The following is a 19,095-nucleotide window of genomic DNA, read 5'->3' as shown; positions in this document are numbered from 1 at the left end:
AAAATCTGATTGTGCTCGTCCTAGGCTCATAGAATTGTTCTTTCTTTAGGGCAGGGGAAGATGTGTTGGAGAAGCATCATACAACAGGAGAGAGCATTCAAGTGTAGTAGAGATAATTGAAAATCAGAGAGCTCTCATTGTCCATAGAAGAATTGTGGAATTCATTTAGGATTTTATCAAAGTGCATGATGTTTTGTCTCATTGTTTGTTGATGCAATGCATAAACTTTTGGCATTGTTTCCCAATAGAAAGAGATAATGATATCTATGCTTTATGTTGACGTGTAAAACACCCAACTATCTTGTAGGTCTAATTTGTAAAGAAATCCACATCTTATTATGCTTAAGGTGTCAAATTGTTTAGTGTAGTTATGCATAATTGGTTGAAGTTGCATGCTTGCAAATATCCTCTGTCCTATGAGATTATCAACCTAGATCTCCGTTACGTGTATCAAGATTACAGGGTATAAAGATTGATGTGGCTAGATATTTCTTAGTAGATATGCGAGAGATGCTAGTCAGTGTACACGAATCTATCAGAAGTCCTCAAAATAGAGCACGGTTTTATGTTGATAGGAAGTGTTCGTTGAGGCAATGTTTGTTTATCTACGGATTCCCAAGAGTTTTGAGATGTGGATTGTGCGAGTCATATGCACGAGAAAGTTATGACATGCACGCTTTGGGCATGTAAATTTTGGTAGTTTGAAGCTTTTGCAAAAGCATCATATGGTGTTGGATATGCATCATGTGGAGTTGCCCGGATGCATTTTATGAAAGATGCATTGAAGTGTCTTTCCTTTATTACCTTAAGTCCACAATGTTTGTTTGATATCCATGCCTTATCCCAATCCTTAAGACTCGTTTCTAGGAGGGGGAGGTCTAGCTTCAATGGTATTGTCAAAAAATCATCTTTCTTTAAATGGATGCTCCGTAGTTACTAACTTTTGTATCGCGGATACAATATTTTCTCATATTGCTTGTCATATGTGAGGGCATAGAGAATGACTCTTTATTGAGAGACTTGCAAGTAGAAATCATGCTTCCAATTAGATAATGTGCATTAGGAAAGCACATGCAAATGTCAAATAATCTTTGGTGCAATGTACCTTGTAGTATTTGAACAAAATGATAATGGGATAGTTGTAAATCATATTTATTGCTATATACACTTCAAAACCACACCATAGTTTCTGCAGTTCTTTCAACTGGTGGCACCAAATAGATGTCAATGTTCCTAGATATTTGTATATGTGTGTAGATGTGCATAGTTCAAATCTCTTGATTGTTAGCTTTATTCCAAACTACTAAGGTTGAAATCCTTGTAAAACTGTACTAAGAAATACATTGGTTCAAGTGCTTGTCTTGTTTCTCAAATTCAAATCAAAGCTCATCTCAAATTTTTGGTAATTGTTATCCTTTTCACTTTAATCATCACTTATGAAATTTGTAAAATTCGAGTTAATACAAGAATGTAATTTTTCCAAAAACAATTGTATTTATGATATTAAAAAAAAAAGTAAATGTGCTCTTTTAGGTTCTAGAGGCATGTATTTAAATAGAAAGAACTTTTTTTTTTTGGAGAATGGAATTATGTATTAATAAAATCTTTGTCTACACAGTGCAGTAAGTTGGATGCATATGCCTCATCGTTGCAAAAACATTTTCCTTCAGAGATTTTTATTGTCAAGTCTTTGTATCCTATAATGTTGGATACATGAATTGATTCAATATTTGTTGTCCCTAATATCTTAGCTTTGAGGATCATGCAATGCTCACTTCTATAAGCACACAAGTACATAATCAACTATTTTTTGGTTAATCCTTCTATTGCTTAAAATATATATTGGGAATGCTTGTAGCATTTTTTGGGTCTTTATGCATTAGTTCCCATTTGAAAATTTTGAGATAATTATGCTTCAAAAAGCTGAATAGAGCATTCTCTTTATGTACGTACTAATCAATTTTTGAACACATTGATAATGGGTTGTATGCCAAATCATTTGTCGATGCCAAGTTCTTTGATTGCACATTGCACAAATCACATTATTAGTACTATGATCCTTTTTTCTATATCCCTTTAAATACATGGGTTGAATCTTATATTTAATGGGCACAAGAACTTAGGTACAATATTTTTATCTAAAGATTTCAAAGATTTTCTACAAACAAACTCTTTCTTCATCCTTCAATTTCTTGGCTCAAGTGTGAGTTCATAACATTAACAATAGACATGGTGCTTCAACAACTTGGATCTAAAGAATAACGTATTGCAAGACATACACATATGTTGAGGAACATCCTAACAACATATGCAAGTATTTAGCAATTATTGCATTGCTGCAATAACTAAACACTAAGTTATATTATTTTTATAGCGATAGGAAATTTCATGGTGTGACTTGCTTTTTCTTTGACTTTGTTTTCTCTTTAGTCTTATATAATTTTGTTGTTTCTTATGTTATTAAAACTTGCATTTTGCATCACTTTCTACTTCATTGATTATAGCCTTAAAGGTCATTCGCTTTGGTATTGATCCCCTTATTTGTCAAAACAATTCAAGTGATTTTGCATAAGTACATTGCACTTGAATGTTATTAACACTTGCATTCTACATGTCACTTTCTACTTCATTGATTATAACTGTAAAGGTCATTCACTTTGGTGTTGATCCCCTTATTTGTCAAAAAAATTCAAGTGATTTTGCATAAGTACATTGCACTTGAATGTTCAACTCACTCAAATGGATGTTTATTGGGAATTTTTAATTGTATAAATGTCCAAATCCTATTTCATGGAGATTTTTCCCATTACAAAAGATAGTTTTCCTCTTTTCCAAATGCTTCTATAAAACAATGCAATTGAAATTACTAACAAGAAAAAGAGCATTGTGAGTGTTGTCAAGGGAATAAACAAAATCATTAAAGAAGTCTTAAGAACACAAATATCAAACCTAAATTTTGATTTTGCACATGTAAAAGCCAATGCAATGTTATCCTTTTGATATAAAGCTCACCCAACTTCATATTCTACTTTCATACACTTTTATGAGAATGCCTAAGATAAGATTTAATTTGGATTACGACATCATACAATAAGATGAAGTGAGGAATTAAATGTCTAGGATCCAGGATTCAAAGATTACATTAATGTCAACATTATAGTAGTGATTAAAGATTTCAATTTTCAACATAAGACTCTAAGTAGCCATTGTATATGTTGAGTTTTGATTTTAGCTTAAAGGAAGATAATATTTCCTTAAAGGATCCACCATGAGCAACAAAACTAGAGCTATAGGATTGTCCACCATCCTCACAACTGCCAACAACTAGGGTAACATGCATGCCACTTGTATGTAATTTAGGTTTCATGTCTATTATGCTCTTTTCTCTCTTTTTTTTAATAGAAAATTTTGATTTGGCTCTAAATTCTAAAATGGTGCTTGCATGGCAGAGGAGCAATGCAACATCAAATGTCAAATACCAAGATAGTTTTGTAGAAGATCATGTGAAAGATTCAACTATCACTTGAGAATTCTTGGTATACACACTAAGACTTTTGGTGTTTACACCAAAAAATCTTCAAGTTTGATGCATTGTTCCACTTTAATGTCATTTAAATGCATTGTTCTACTTTAATAACTCCTTAAATGATTTCTTGAATGACCAATGCTATAGAACCATCACCTAATTTATCTATTCAATTTAAAAATTATACTTTTCAATATTATCTATATCATATTAGCAGGCACTTTGCCAATGAGTAATAAACTTTGTGTATGTAAACTCACCTATGGAATAATGCATTGATTACTTAAGTAGGTTTTGGATTGCCACAATCTTCTTCGTCAAATAGTGTGCCATGTACATCAAAATCCATCAAGGTTTTACCCAACCTTTTTACAAATTCTACCCTTGTTAAGTACAAAAATATTTACTAATACTAGGAGGATATTTCACAAAGCTCTCACAAGTTCGTGAGGAGCAAGAACCAAGGATTGAAGTGTATGGCATTTGAAGTATAACAATTACTATCAAGAATTGACGAAATTTGGAAAAGGAATATTATCTAGGCAACTTAGATAATTGTTTACATCATGCATTAGAAATTAATGACACATGAACATAATCTACTATTAGCAATAGAAATGTATTCATTGATGTACAATAAAAAAATGGTAACCTTCAACAAAAAATCACAAAGAGAAATAGAATGAATAGTGCGTTACCTTTACAGAGGCCTTTCCAAATTCTTTGTGCAAACAAGTAGAGCAACTGCTCATGCCTTTTTATAACAAAATTGCATATTCCTCTATAGCAACAATAAACTACAAGTTTCAAATCTCCCAAATAGTTCATAATCAATCCACCACCTCCTAAATTACACATGCCTTTACTTAATGAAAAAAATAACAAGATTGTGGATACAATAGTAATTTCAATATTTTTAAAAATATATAATGATAATCGTAAAAAAAACATGAAATTCTCTATTCACAGTCATCAATATAAAGATATCACTTGCCACATTAAGAGATTAGAGAAATAGAAAAGAGTGAGTTACATGCAAACAATATACCACTTAAAATTGAATATCCTCACTTAAGACAAAACTAGAGTCAATAATCACATTAAAGTATACATATTGATTACACACAATTTTCTAGCATTAGTGCCATTTGATAATAATACACAAATTTAGTACTCATTGAATTATACAATTTGATTATACATAATTTTCTAGCATGAGTGCTATTTGGATAATCATATATAAATTTAGTAATTTTAGCATTGTTTGGAGTCACGATAGACAAATAATATCCTTTATAGCACTTAAGTGTAGTCAAATCTACAACATCCGCTACTAATTGTATACCATCACCTAACCAAAACAAAAGTTGCAAACAAATTGTAAGAGACAAAATAAAACTCTCGAATAGCATTTATGAATTTGAAGATCTCAATTTTAGTTATTTAAAGTACTTTGTGCAGTTAATTGCATGCCTTAACACCCCAAAAAAAGTGCATTTATAGCATCATGACATATGCTGCCACCCTCAATTGGAATATTTGTAGACAACCAATATGAAGAGAGAAAAATATGCATTAATTTCTCCCATTTGATGCTACCCACACACATTTGACTGTAAAAGTTTAGCCTTGAATGCATAGGTTCTCCTCCTCAAGGAAGACCAAAAATCTTGAAAGATTACCAGTTTAGGATGCACACAATTTTCTACAAACGATTGCACATATACAAGGCCTTATGTAGATAGACATTAATCTACCATCAAGTTGCATGAACTTGTTATAGAGGAAGGGTCATCTCATAAGAAGGTCTAATAAGGGACTCTAAGCAAAGCTAATAATTTTAGCAAAATGAATGTTATTAGCTACTACAAATAAACTCATTGTGATAACAATTTGGTACCTCTACGAGCTCTAATTGCATCATCATCAATGGACTCAAAAAGATTAACTAGACAAGTACTCATGACTTCACTTTTGGATTTTGCTTTTAGTGGTATGCAGAATTTTGCTAGCCTAAATTTACTTCTTTTCTTATCCATTGTAAACCACAGAATCCAAAAAGAATCAAATCACAAGTTGATGTGTACTCAATACCAAATTAAATGTTTCCTTTAAATATGCTTTATTACTCTCCACCAATGTAAATCTTTTGGATCAACCACATGTTAACTTATGGTGCTAACGTGTAAGCTATGATATGTAAAGATGAGTGATTGTCACATACATAAGATTGCCAACAATTTATCTGAAAAGAGTACTAGTGTGTAAATGCTAAAAGCAATCGATTTGTTTTCATTAGAAACATGCTTACTCTCCATCATATTATATCTTTCCATGAGATGCTTAATCCAGTTGTAATATGATGTTGCAATGGCAAGATTAGTTCGGATTGTGTTCATTTTATCAATTGGAATAAAAATTACTTCATAATCTCAATAACTCTTTTTTAAAGCATATCCCTTTGCTACTAACCTTTCCTTGTGCTTATCAATCCTACCATTAAAGTTCAATCTCTTGAGATCGAGCCCTAATTAGTGCTTAAGTCTAAGATTAATTTTTTAAACGTATTGAATTCTAAGGTAACCTTAGGAATTACCTAATACTTAAAAAGTCCTATTTTTAATGCTTTAAGGTCACAATGATTCTTGAAATCTATTTTAAGCTTAATTTCTCTCTTTAGAATCATTTTTCATGTGTGTTGTCATAAAAACTGATCAATTAGATCTAATTTTTTAGTTTTTAATTTTTGTAGTTTATTTATTTATTAATATGCTACAAAATCCACATTTTAATGTTTTAAACAAAAATAAGAAAAATACTTATTATAAAAAATATTTATTGAGGTTTTAGATTCACTTAGGTTTGAGATATCATAATGCTAGTTTTTCTACTTATTTTTTCTCACTTTTTAGTATTTTTCCTCTCATTTTATACTCAATCTAAACATATATTTTATAAATAATAACTCATAGTTCTTTTAGATTTACATTGTGAGTACTAAAATACGTTTTCACCTAAAGCTAATATTACATTTGATATTTTTAATTTTGATTAATCAAAATCATCTCATTTTTTTATTTTCATAAATCAAATCCGTTTATGAGTATAATAATCTAGTTTCTTTTAGTTTGTTAACACGAGTTTAAATTTAGTGATTTCTAAATATTTTTATATACTTATAACCCATTCTCATAGAGTAGTACATTTGATACTATCCACTCTTGTTAATCCCCACCACCTAAAACTTGACATTGGTATAAATGACTACACAATGCCAATACCTCAAGGTTATATATATTTCATTTTTCAGAGAAGTATAACTTTATATGTTAATAAGAGTCTCAGTATAAAACACATTTTTTAAACTAAGGATAAATGATAGATACATGGATAGCTCATGATATTTTAAAGGATAAAGTATAAATTATTAATGATATTTTAGTATATAAGGTCCATTATAATAGGCATTTCCTTGCTAAGGATAAATAATATTTTACTATAGATGTCTCATTATAGTATAAATTTTATATAGAAATCTTATTATAATAAACGATATTTTAGTATATAAATCTCAGTATAGTATACATTTCCTTGCTAAGAAAAAAAAAAGTGTTGCATGATCAAGTGTACGAAAATAAGCTAGCTATCATAGTTTTTCACGTAAAGTAAAATCAAATCTTTTACTATCATCTAAGGTTGCATATTACTAGTTGAAGGTCAGAAATTCCACAACCATGATCAAGTGTATAAATAAGCCAGGTGTCATATTTTTGTGTATAATAAAATCAAGGTACCACAGTTTTCCATGTACCATTAACTATAGTTTTTTATGTATAGTAAAATCAAGTCTCTTTTTCTCATATTAGATTTCATATTATCAATCAAATGTTAGAAACACCACAACCTTACATAGTTTTCCATGTATAGTAAAATCAAGTCTCTTAGATTGTATATTGTTGATCAAAGGTTAGAGATACCACAACCTTATCAAGAGCTTATGTTGTAGATTTTATATATTTTGCAAACTTTTGAGGTAAAAGCCTTTGCATAGCCCATTTCCTTGTTAAAATAAAGTAGTCATGAAAAAAAGGAATATATGTGCTTTAGATATAATATAATCTTTCTACTTAGATATAACCTAGTAAAATCAAGGTACCATAGTTTTGTGTATAATAAAATCAAGTCTCTCATTCTCATCTTAGATTGCTTAGAACCACTACAACCTTACATAGTTTTCCATGTAGAGTAAAATCAAGTCTCTACGATTGCATATTATTGATCAAAGGTTAAGATACCACAACCTAATCAAGAGCTCATGTTGTAGATTTCATATATTTTGTGAATTTTTGAGGTGAAAGCCTTTGCATATCCCATCTCCTTATTGAAATAAAGGAGTCATGAAAAAAAGGAATATATATACTTTAGATATAACCTTTCTACTTAGATAAAAATAAGAATATAATTATGTTGTGGAAATTATATTATACAAATAAATTTTCATTGTATTTGATTATGATTGATTTTTTTCCCAACTTAACCTAGTTATAACCGAATCTCTTGAATTTCAAAAGGAAATCTTTACTTGTCCCATGAATTTGAGAATTTATATTTAAAATTGAACTCATTGTAGAATAAATTAAATATATCATTTTGTGAATACTACCATCAATAAATGTGAGAATTAAAGAGTAATAGCTCCTTGACTAAGTCCTCATAAGGTGCACAAACTCCCTCCATGGGTCTCAGAAGACTAGCAGATTCAGCCAAAGTTGAATTGCTATATAAAAAAGGTATTTGCTAGAAGAACCATTGATGATGAAAAACGGAAAGGGAAAAGAAGTTAGTGGATGATAACTTAAAGACCATGACTTTGTTAGCCTTTTGATTATTTCAATCACCCTCAAGACGCCCTATGGTGTGGTGCCTCATGTATGGATCACCCTTATGCAAGAATAAGAACATGGATGATCGATCCCAATAGAATTGTATACTCCTAGCATCTTCAACAAGTAATTGTCAATATGAAAATTCCAAGTTAGAAAGGAGAATGGCAAAGATCTGTGCCTAGCCATGCTATGCATGCAATCTAAAAACTCTATGACCAAAATGACTCAACAATCCTTTGAAAGCAATGACAACCCAAAGGAGGACCTTCTCATTCTATACTAGAGGGTAAGCAAGACATGGATTCAATTAGCGGAACAGAAAATGATGGTGACCAATGCTGAGGATATCAATCAAGAGGAAAAAGATACCGAAACATAAGAGAAAAGAAGAGGCAAGAAGGAATTTTTGAAACAATAAAAAAGGAAATCGAAACAAAATAGAAGTGACGGAAGAAGGATCAAGTCATGATTTGAATCGAACGCACCAAAATATGGATGTTGATTAAGGTAATGCAAAGGTATCCTCTGTGTGGTTGAGGGCTACCCATCTTGTAGAGTGGAGGAGGAACTAATTTCTCTGGACTATGATATTTTTGATATCCAGAGAAAGAGTTTGAAAACCTCTCCTCAAATCTCTTACAATCTGAGTTAACGCACTCCTTGATCAGCATTCTTCCATGATCCAAGTAGCACATCATCACGTTAAACAAGCTTAAAAGACACTTAAATTAAATTGACTGCAGAGGAACGTGTTCTTTTATGCGGCTCATTATATCCCATCTGCCAAAAGGCAAAGAATCTCATGGCAAGCAAACAGGGTTATTGTAGCCTTTGCCTATTCCAAAAGACCATTCCAAGATTTATCATAGAAGTAGAAATGGGACTCATTTAACTACTGCTGATAGGTTTAACAAGTTGCTATATTAATTCCTTGCAAGGCCGATGTCCAAGCTAAGAATCAATACCCTATTTGAGGTATGCACATGGCCATAGTGTTAGATAGGGATGCTCAGTTTACTTCACATTTTTTGCATGCCTTGCTAGACAATTTTAATACTAAGTTGCAGTTCTGTAGTGCCTCACACCCACATGGGCAAAACACCAATTAATAATAAACTGACCCTTGACACCCTAAGACCATTAAGGTGGATGCAGGGCCAAATACCCAAACAAAGTAGCGAAGTCAGTCTTGTCTAGAACTGTTAAACCGGATGCAGGGCTAACTACCCAAGTTTCGGGCAGCAACGAAAGCTAAAGAACTGTGTTGGGCGACAAGCAAGGGCAAACACTAGATGGGCAGTTTGGACAGCCATAGCAGTTCATTTTACATATGGCAAGTGCCCAAACCCACCTTGGGATGGCTGGCCAGGCCTACAAGAGAAACCACTGATTTTAAAGCTATTTTCCCTGGTCGTGGAAGTGTAGATTTATTCAGCCAACTCAAGGGAGCAGCCCATCTCCTATCCAGCGGGCGCTTGGACACCTCTTTGTTCCCTAGTTGTATGATCTGGGAACAGGAATGGAACTAGTTGATGTCTATGCAACAGAAATGGCATGAAACTAGGAAATGGAAATGGCTAGTCTTTAACATTATATAGTACACATGAAAGGTAAAATTGTAAATTAAATAGAAACAAGGTAAAAAGTAGAAATAGAGGAGAAACATGGGGTGGATCATAATTTGGAGGCCACAGAAAAGGAAACTTCGCAAAAATCAAAACTTAAAATAAATTTGCAAGGGGCAATTCTGAGAGAAGATTAGGGAATGGGAAATAGAAACTACTACTTGATAGAAACCAAGTTTCCACATTTTTTGCTAGGGAACCACCGTTTCCTATTACTATGCCTTGTTCTCGTATCTCATATACTGAAGACCAAGACTTCGACACTCAGAAAGGAGTCTGCCAAGTACCAGGAGAAGGCCCCGACCAGCAAGAAACTTGCATTAAGTTCTCCATGGATCAGCAGGCCATCTGCCATGGTAAGTATGGCGGCAGCCCAGTGTGTACAATTGCCAACAGTCAACCTCAGAATCAGCAAATGCATCTTCACCAAGCTCACGCATTCCAGCCAGTCTACATATTGGTTACATCACTTTGTACTCTGCATAAGTCAGTAATATGAGCAGATAAACCGCTTGCAGTGGGGCCTCCCAAGTGGAATGGATTAGGGCCCAATCTAGTGTACTGCCTCTCTCTCTCTGCATAAGTGTGTTGCAGCCTTAATCTCTCCTTAATCTTAATACTTCTACGGTGCATGTAACAGGCAAGGTGAGCCCCCTTTGTGACAATAAAAAGGTAGAGAGAGAGCCCTTTTGGAGGGATCACTAGTCTAGTGATGATAATGCAGACATGGGATGCCAGCTGCTTGCACAATAGTTGAGGCAGCAGTCTTGACTCCTGATAGAATGCACCACCTTGCCAAAGCCCAAAAAAGATAATGGTGTTCCTTGGAGAGCCAAGGAAAAACCATACTGACTGGAAAAGTCAATTTAAGGGAGGACTTCTGTGTTATGTAAGCCATACCAACACCAGACAAACCAAAGAATATATCTGGTGGCCATAAAACTCTAGCAGAGCACATCCTCTGCAAGGTCAACGACGTCAAAATCTGCCTGGAACTAACCTCATCTGAGCAGCTGAATATTGGTGATTCACCCATGTTCAGCAATCTGGCTTGCAGGTTGCTTCAGAAGGGGTCGTGGGGTCGTGTGTCTGCTCCTTTGGATTCTTCCATCTAGCGTGACTGCCTGGAGGATGGGCATGCACTATGATAAGGACTGGAGATCCACAACCAAAAAAGATGGATTTGAATGAGGTCTTGTCATGGTAAACGGCACCCCTACCATTGCAGGAGTCCTAGAAAGAAGAAATAAAAGCCCGAACAGCAAACCCACAGAAGCCCACCAGTGAAGAGGGAGAAGTTCCAGGCAAAGAAGAATTCCTTGATCCACTAGCCACTCCTAATCGATAGTTCAAAAAGAAATACAGAGAAGACAGTACGTGAATTAACATATTAAAAATGCCTTCAAGGCAATCATGAGACGAATTTCTCAGGACTGAGGAACCTTAAAAAAAGATGGTGCATCTGCAGCCATCCAAGCAAGCTATTATATCTGCAGTAAATTTGGCTCTTACAAGCCAATAGAGTTTGTTAATCTTTCTCGACGACATATAAAACATTAAAATGAATAACTACAAAGGTGAAGAGCACTTCTAATACCTTACACAAACTTACTGCTCCCAACTTCTTTATCAAGAGACTCATTTGAACATCCGTCTTTCCTTTACCCATATAAGTAGATGTCACAAAACCTTGAGATGAAATAAGGTTGACAAGCCTTGCAACATGTACTTCCTCACTACACACCTGTAGAGCTTTATTGAGACAAGCACCATTTTTCCTTCATCCCTATAACATCAAAAATTAACGCTTGGCCCTTAAAATTTTGCAAAAGAATTGAAACGTTCTACTTTTCTTCAACATCAGAACACCTTCCTTGCAGACCTAGTCTCATCTTACAAACTCCACCTTGGGTTGAGAAAACGCAACAAGTGTGAAACCACTACCTAATCTTTTACAATTATTCATTCTAAAATAAGACATGTAAAAATCATCAAGGTTGGCCTTGGTTGCTGTTCAACTGAGTAATATCCTCTGAAGGCGTACCCTGTAATAATCGGTAGTACAGCAACAGCATTGTGGCCATACATGACCTGTTAAAAAGCACAAGAAACATCAGTTTCACAATCACGTCCATGATGACTGTTTCTTGCATTTGTAATAGAAAGTATTTGAAACAAATCTCTTGTTGGAACTTAGTAGTCCAAAAACGTTTTTGAGGAATTTTTGAGGATTTTGGTCAGCCAAAGTAAAGCCAAAAAAGTGGCAAGGACCAACCCCTTCCTACCCAAGGCGTGCAAGCTAATACTATCATAAATGCATCCACACTACAGGAGGATGGAAATCGTCATACAGTCACTCAGACCTGAAGATATTGGGACTCTAGATTAAAGACGGTTTTCTGTAAAGAAGGTTTTACCTATTACTTGTAATGTGTCTGAGAGACCTTGACCACATCCCTCTGGATTATGAATGATGTGTACCCTGTGCTTACAAAAGCAATTTTGCTCTCCTTGCTCTTGGTGGCCATTTTGTTTCTAGCCTTGGTGTTGCTGCTTGTGCAACCTGGACTACACTCATTGCCTCTTTCAAATCTGTCGTTGCATACATTTATCTTCGTATTATTGCACAACACTTTGTGTTGTTATGAGCCCTTGCTTTTCCCCATCTCTTGTGAGTTCTCTCTGCTCTTTTTTCCATTTCCTCTCTTGTTAAACTTTTCACCTCCACTTGAAACCTTTTCTTCCCTATTACCCTTCTTCAAGCATTAAGGCTGATGCCTGTATGAACCCTCTGTTCAACCACCCACAATGGCTCCAATGCCAAGTTTGATTCTATGATTAAGTCTTCAGCTCCCAAGTTTGATTTATGATCAAGTCTTAAGCTGCCAAAGCAGCTACCAGATGCTTTAGCCACTTACATCAATAGGCCTCATTTTTATGCAACAATCTTGGAAAGCCAACAATAAAATTTGCCTCTCAAATCCAACATCACTTATATTACTAGATAGGACCTCTCATGCTGTAGGAGGCTGCTTCTCCCCTTCTTTTACTTTCGGAACTTGCCTTGCCCTCCTTTAGGTACTCAATTCATCACATGGGGAGCCACAGGCTTGAGCCATTGTCGGCTGTGACATGGACGTCTCAAGACTTGATCACGTTTAATATAGCAAGGCAAGTATAGAGACAATGGATGGTGCCAACTGTGAACAGTAAATTGTTGGGTCATGTCCACCCGGCCACTCCCGGCTAGTTCAGGTGTGAACCCAGCTTACTCATGGGCACTTTTTCCATGTGGCTGGACACATGTTTTTCCCCGTGTGAACACACTCTTGTGTGTTGGGCACTTAGCCCTAGGCTTTTTAGTACTCTCAGTGTACTTTCATTTTATTCATTCAACGAGTACATCTTTCCAGCTCCCTCATGTTTCTTGGTGTGCTTGAGTTTGTGTGTGTGTGTGTGTGTGTGTGTGTGTGTGTGTGCAGGAAGTGTTTGAGAAAGTGAAAGAGGTATTGGGAGGTATTTCCAATGTAAAAGCTCTGTATTTCTCTCAGGTCTTTTATGTGTGTGTGAGTGTGTGTGCATCTGTGTGTGAGAGAGATGCTCGTTTGATCCTGCTGTTGGGAAACCGTAACAGGTTCTGCATTCTCTGGGACACTGACATACCTACCCCTCCTCCTATTGCGGTGGAAGTTGAGGGAGTGCAATTGGGCAAAAAGTATTTTGAATTGAAGTGGGGTGTGTTTGTAGGTGCTTGTTTTGCCTGTCACAAGTTTGGGCATCTAGCCTCTGAATGCCCAATGGTCCTGCATCAGCCCCCCCCCCCCCCCCAAATGCTTTGCCACCCCAGACACGGGAAAAGAATGATAATTTGCAAGTCAAGACAGCAAATACAAATGGAGTAAAGAATGCAAAATCAGTCAATCAGGTGCCCGCACGTGCAGGAAAAGGAAAAGATAAAGGGAAAGAGAAGATGAAGGAAACTGTGGGAATTGATCAAGACGGTTTTAAACAACCCAGGAAGGTGGTTGTATTGAAGCAACGCCCCCTTCAATCTCGTCAATGGGATGCTTCTTCTCCCTCACCAGGACAAACTTCTACTTCAGCCTCTGCTCCTATCCTTCAAAATTGGGTGGGCGTACTGAAAAAGGGCATCCCCATATGTGATTCAAAAGAAGAGGAAAATGCTATGTCCTTCATGGGCAATGAAGGCATGCAGCCTATGCAGGCAGAGGCCTAGACTCTCTGATGTCTGGTTCTTATCCTCACACTCTGCTGTACATACCTTTTCATGTTCCAAACACTTAAGTGCTTTACATACAATGTACAGAGCCTCTGCAATGTCTCAAAGTGGAGGCTTTTATGGATATATGTACATAAAATGAAGCCAGATATTGTTTGTTTGCAAGAGCATAATCAACACTCCATGGCTGGACAACATGGTTTTTTGCACGGCTATGATATATATTATGCTGGTACTGCTACCTATTCAGGCGTATGCATACTGGTTAGACATGAGTTGCAGCCTCAGTTGGCCTTCAATGACAATAGTGGCAGATGGATAGTAATACAATGCAATGTTAATGGTGATATTTTTGAGTTTGCATCAGTCTATGCCTCCCAGACCTCTGCCATGAGGGCTTCTTTGTGGGATTCTTTATGCAGATATCCATGGAGATCCAATGCATTCATCTGTGGGGATTTTAATAATTCCCCTCTCCCTAGAGATAATACCACTTCACGATCTCATATGCTATCATTGGAAAGGCACAAATGGGATGACATGCTTCTTTCTGTGCAGGCTGAAGATTTATGGGTACTTCTCCAAGGGTCAGTCCCTGGATATACTTTTCATCATAATGCACTTACTACGTATTGGGCAAGGCTTAACAGATGGTATTTGTTTTATCCACAACAATTTGCAGATTTTAGCCCTCATCTCTTTATAGATTTCTCATTGGGCTTGTCAGATCATGCTCTGTTGTGGATGAATTTGCAGCTTGGCATGCCTCTTGATGATTTGCCATTTCTCTCCAGTAGATTATTGCATGTTAATCGGTCTTATTTCCAACATCACAACTTTCAGCAAATGATCAGATTTGCCATTCATCCTTTGCCAGTTCATGCCCAAGAGGACATGAATTATGCTTGGGACAGCTTCGTCTCTCGTATTCAGAATGTCATTAAGGAGTATGGCAAATGGCACATGACAAAATGGAGGAATGAGGTTAAATGGGCAAAAAGGACAGCACAACATTTGATTGAATTTTCTCAGTCGAGGCCACTCTCTGATTCAGAAAAGGATTCCCTTTCACATGCACAATTTAAACTTACTGTTAATGATCAGAGGAAATTGCACAAATGGCAGATTAGGGCAAGAATGAAGCCCCTCATGGATAAGGGCTGCTCTTCAAAATCCTTTTTCCAGGGCTTGCATGCTACTCCAAATAAAAATTCATGTCTAAGGGTTAGGAAACTGGATGGCTCTTGGACTCACTCTTTCTCTGACCTCCAAGACGAATGCCACAATTATTTCCAGAAATTATTTTCTGCTCCTGGTTCCCCATCAAATCAAGTGACTGATGCCAGGACTGAATTTCTTCAATATGTTTCTGGAATAGTTGAAATGGATGATGCTCTTACCTTGGAGAGGCCTTTTATTGACACAGAACTTGATAATGCGTTGTTCCACCTCAGCAAATACAAGTCCCTTGGCTGGGATGGCCTTACAGTGGAATTTTATATTTCTTTTTGGGATGATTTGAAAGAGGTCCTTTTGCGAATGATCAATGTGGCCTGGCAAGAAAATCAGTTGCCGCACTCTTGGAAACATGGTATAGTCAAGCTTGTCCCCAAAAAACATCTATGTGATCATATATCAGATTGGAGGCCTATTACTTTGATGCCTGTACTTTACAAACTTATTGCCAAAATGATTGTACATAGGCTTCACAGGATACTGCATGCAGGACTTCATCCTCATCAGTATGGTTTTGTGCCGCGAAGACAAATCCATGACAATATATCTAATGCCTTGACTGCAATTGAATATGCTAAGTATTCGCATCAAGATGTGCTTATATTGCAGGTGGATATTGCTAAGGCATTTGACAATGTTCAATGGGATTTTATCTCTCAGATCATGACAAAGTTGGGCTTTGGTCCCAAGATGGCAAATGCTGTTTATTGGCTTTATTCCGGCTCTACTGCTCAGTGCATTCTTGGGCGCCATCTGTCTCGGTCATGGATTTTGGGTCGATCAGTTAGACAGGGCTGCCCTCTCAGTGCCCTCTTCTATGCCATTGCGACCCATCCTCTTTTGATGTATCTTGATCATCTTACAAGCACAGGACAGATGACGGGTCTCAAAATCCCAGGGGCTACATCTTTTTTGGCACAAGCATATGCTGATGATTCCTTCTTCATGCCACAGAATTCTCCTCAGGAACTTCGCATGCTTATGGCCACTCTTTCTTTATATGGGTTAGCAGCAGGATTGCATGTCAATTTTGAAAAATCTAAATTACTCCCCCTGAAACAATGTGACTGGCATTCTATTCTTTGGCCGGGTCAGGTGGTGCATTCCAGAGATATTGTCAGGCATTTGGGATATCCCATAGGATGGCATATCACCAGAAAGCAGCAGTTAAAATGGATTTTCCAGAGACTTCAACATAAACTGGAATACTGGAAGATTTCTACTTGGCCTCTTCATGTCAGGCTCAGAATAGTACAATCCATTGTGATGTCCTATGTCCAGTTCTATTTGCCCTTGCTGCATTGGTCCTCCAGGGATATTTCAGCTTTTATGTCTCAAGCTATGGAGATATTATGGAAGACAAAAACTGCTGTAAAAGCATTGAGACTGATGAAGATGGAAATGGTGTGCTTCCCAAGGATGCATGGTGGACTTAATGTCCTCAATATAAAATATCATGTACTTGCAAGGAAGGCTACAATGTTGCATACTTTCTTCCGTCAACAGCAGCCATGGACTTGTATGTTAGCATCCATGTGTGTCAACATGAGGACTTGTGCTTATGGTCATTGGATTACGGATCATTGGGAGGTTGTGATTGGGAGATTTGTAGGGAGGATACCTGGTTGTCCTTCCTCTACTGCCCTCATACTTGATTGGAAACAAGTTCTCTCTAAGGTCAAATGGGCTCCTGATAATTGCTTGGAGACAAACTCGATGAGGAAAGAAAGTATTCATTGGAGTGCCATCTTTGACACTCTACTTGCTTTACAGGAACCTGTTCGGGCATACAATCTTATGAAATTGGGAATTAGGTACATACATGATGTGGTAGATGATCGGGGATATGTCTTATCCTTTCCCCGAGCCACTGCTACCTATGCATTGGGAATGCATCATAGGTTGATATGGAAGAAAATTGCTGATTTATTGCATCCCTTTTTACCTATTCCACCCGTGGCTGACACAGACAGGCTTATGGATTGGCAATTGCAGCCATCTACTACATGCATTCATCCTATTCCCCTTCCTGCCTTAACCTCCATCAAAGCCTACAAGCTTCTTCAGCCTGCCCCATGGATTCATCAGCATGCTAATTCTCTGTGGCATAAAAGGAAGCCCCTCTCATGGTGGCGGAAGAATCTCCGGATGTTGTGGAAGTGTAAAATGCCATTGAAACAAAGACTTTTTCTTTGGAGATGTTTGACAGGCACATTGTCAGTGGGGGTCATACTTGCTAAACGTCACATTGCACCTTCCACATGTCTAAGATGTCAGGCTCCCTCAGAGACTGTTCTTCATCTGCTTTGGCACTACCCTTGTTCCAGGATCCTCCTCAGGAGAATTTCAAATTTTCTTCGGCTCCGTTTCCCTAGTCACATATTTGGGAAACATTTCTGGCTTTTTGGTAGATATATGCGGTCCTTGTCCCAATACTCACTATTTCTCTCTTGGGTGAGATATTGGGCTCTTTGGACAATTTGGAGTGAGCATAATTTGGCATACTTGGGTCGGCAGAATCACCAGTCATATGAATCCTTCAGAGCCTCATTGCGGCAATCCTTATATGATGCCTGCCATGAGGGTGATATGGATGCTTCTTGTTTAGAGCTTTTCTCCTTATGTTTCTGACATTTGGGATACTCTCCATCTTGTAAATTTATGAGCATATAAATATACTGCACTGGATATTACCAAAAAAAAAAAGTGTGTGCAGGCTAGCTGCCCTCCTACCCAACATTCGTATCAGAGCTTGGTTAGGGTTAGGGTTAGGGTTACACATCAGAGCTAGGGTTTGCCCTTCTTGCTCTAGCTTGAGCCTATTGCACTGAACATTGCTCGAGCAGTTGTTGTGCGCCTCCATCAACTCCTTGCAGCTATCATCCTGCGACCCTTTTGCAGTAGCCCGACTATACTCGGCGAACCTCTGCCGACCTGCCCCGCCATGCCCTTTGTCGCTGACTGTACCTATCCTGCACCGCCTGTACCTGTTGTTGACTTGTACCTGCTCACCCAACTTGTTGAAGCCGCCCAATGCACGCTCAATAATTTGTTATTGATTTCTTTTTCTGCATTTTTTTCAAAATTCAGAAATTGCTAAAAAATTAGCAAATTAGTTGCATTAATTTTGGGGCTTTTCACCATTGAGCTTGCAATTGCAAAATTGGCACACATTGGCATTGATTTAAGCAGATTTGGTGCGTAATTGCACTAGAGATTTGGGGATTTTGCAAAAATTGACACTATTTGTAGGTCTATTATAGACATTTGCAAGCATTTTGGGTGTTACAGGCACATTTACTTGGCAATGGGGCATTTCCCCCAATTTTTTGAGCATTACAGCATTTGACACATGTGACAATTGCACATTTGGACACTTTAGTAGCTTTACAGGTGCCGGTTCAGATTTGGTCTAATTGACTGCCTAAAAATTGGGGCTTTTCTACATTGAGCCCATTTTTGCAACATTCAACCCATTTACCTTTGATTTTGCCGGGATTTGAGCACTTGCAGCTCTTCCAGGTGTTAGCTGATCATGTTTTTCACGGCACATGTATACATTTGTGGTTTGCTTCTGCAGTA

The 19,095-nt window shown here is 36.9% G+C and overlaps 1 protein-coding gene across 2 annotated transcripts in view; it reads right to left on the bottom strand.

The window, feature by feature from the left end:
• Positions 1-11,678: 11,678 nt before the first annotated feature.
• LOC147624888 (RING/U-box superfamily protein) overlaps positions 11,679-19,095 on the bottom strand; it is a 68,599-nt gene continuing 61,182 nt past the window's right edge. For both annotated transcript variants that reach the window (XM_086818128.1, XM_086818127.1), the window contains one exon: positions 11,679-12,128. In XM_086818128.1, coding sequence (XP_086674254.1) covers positions 12,029-12,128 — 100 coding nt within the window. In that variant the 3' untranslated portion in view covers positions 11,679-12,028. The remainder of the gene's footprint in view (positions 12,129-19,095) is intronic.

The sequence above is a fragment of the Cibotium barometz genome, chromosome 24 (genome assembly GCF_041138505.1).
Source record: "Cibotium barometz isolate CiBa-2024 chromosome 24, ASM4113850v1, whole genome shotgun sequence".
NCBI classification, from domain to species: Eukaryota; Viridiplantae; Streptophyta; class Polypodiopsida; order Cyatheales; family Cibotiaceae; genus Cibotium; species Cibotium barometz.
This window is presented reverse-complemented; position numbering and strand designations above follow the sequence as displayed.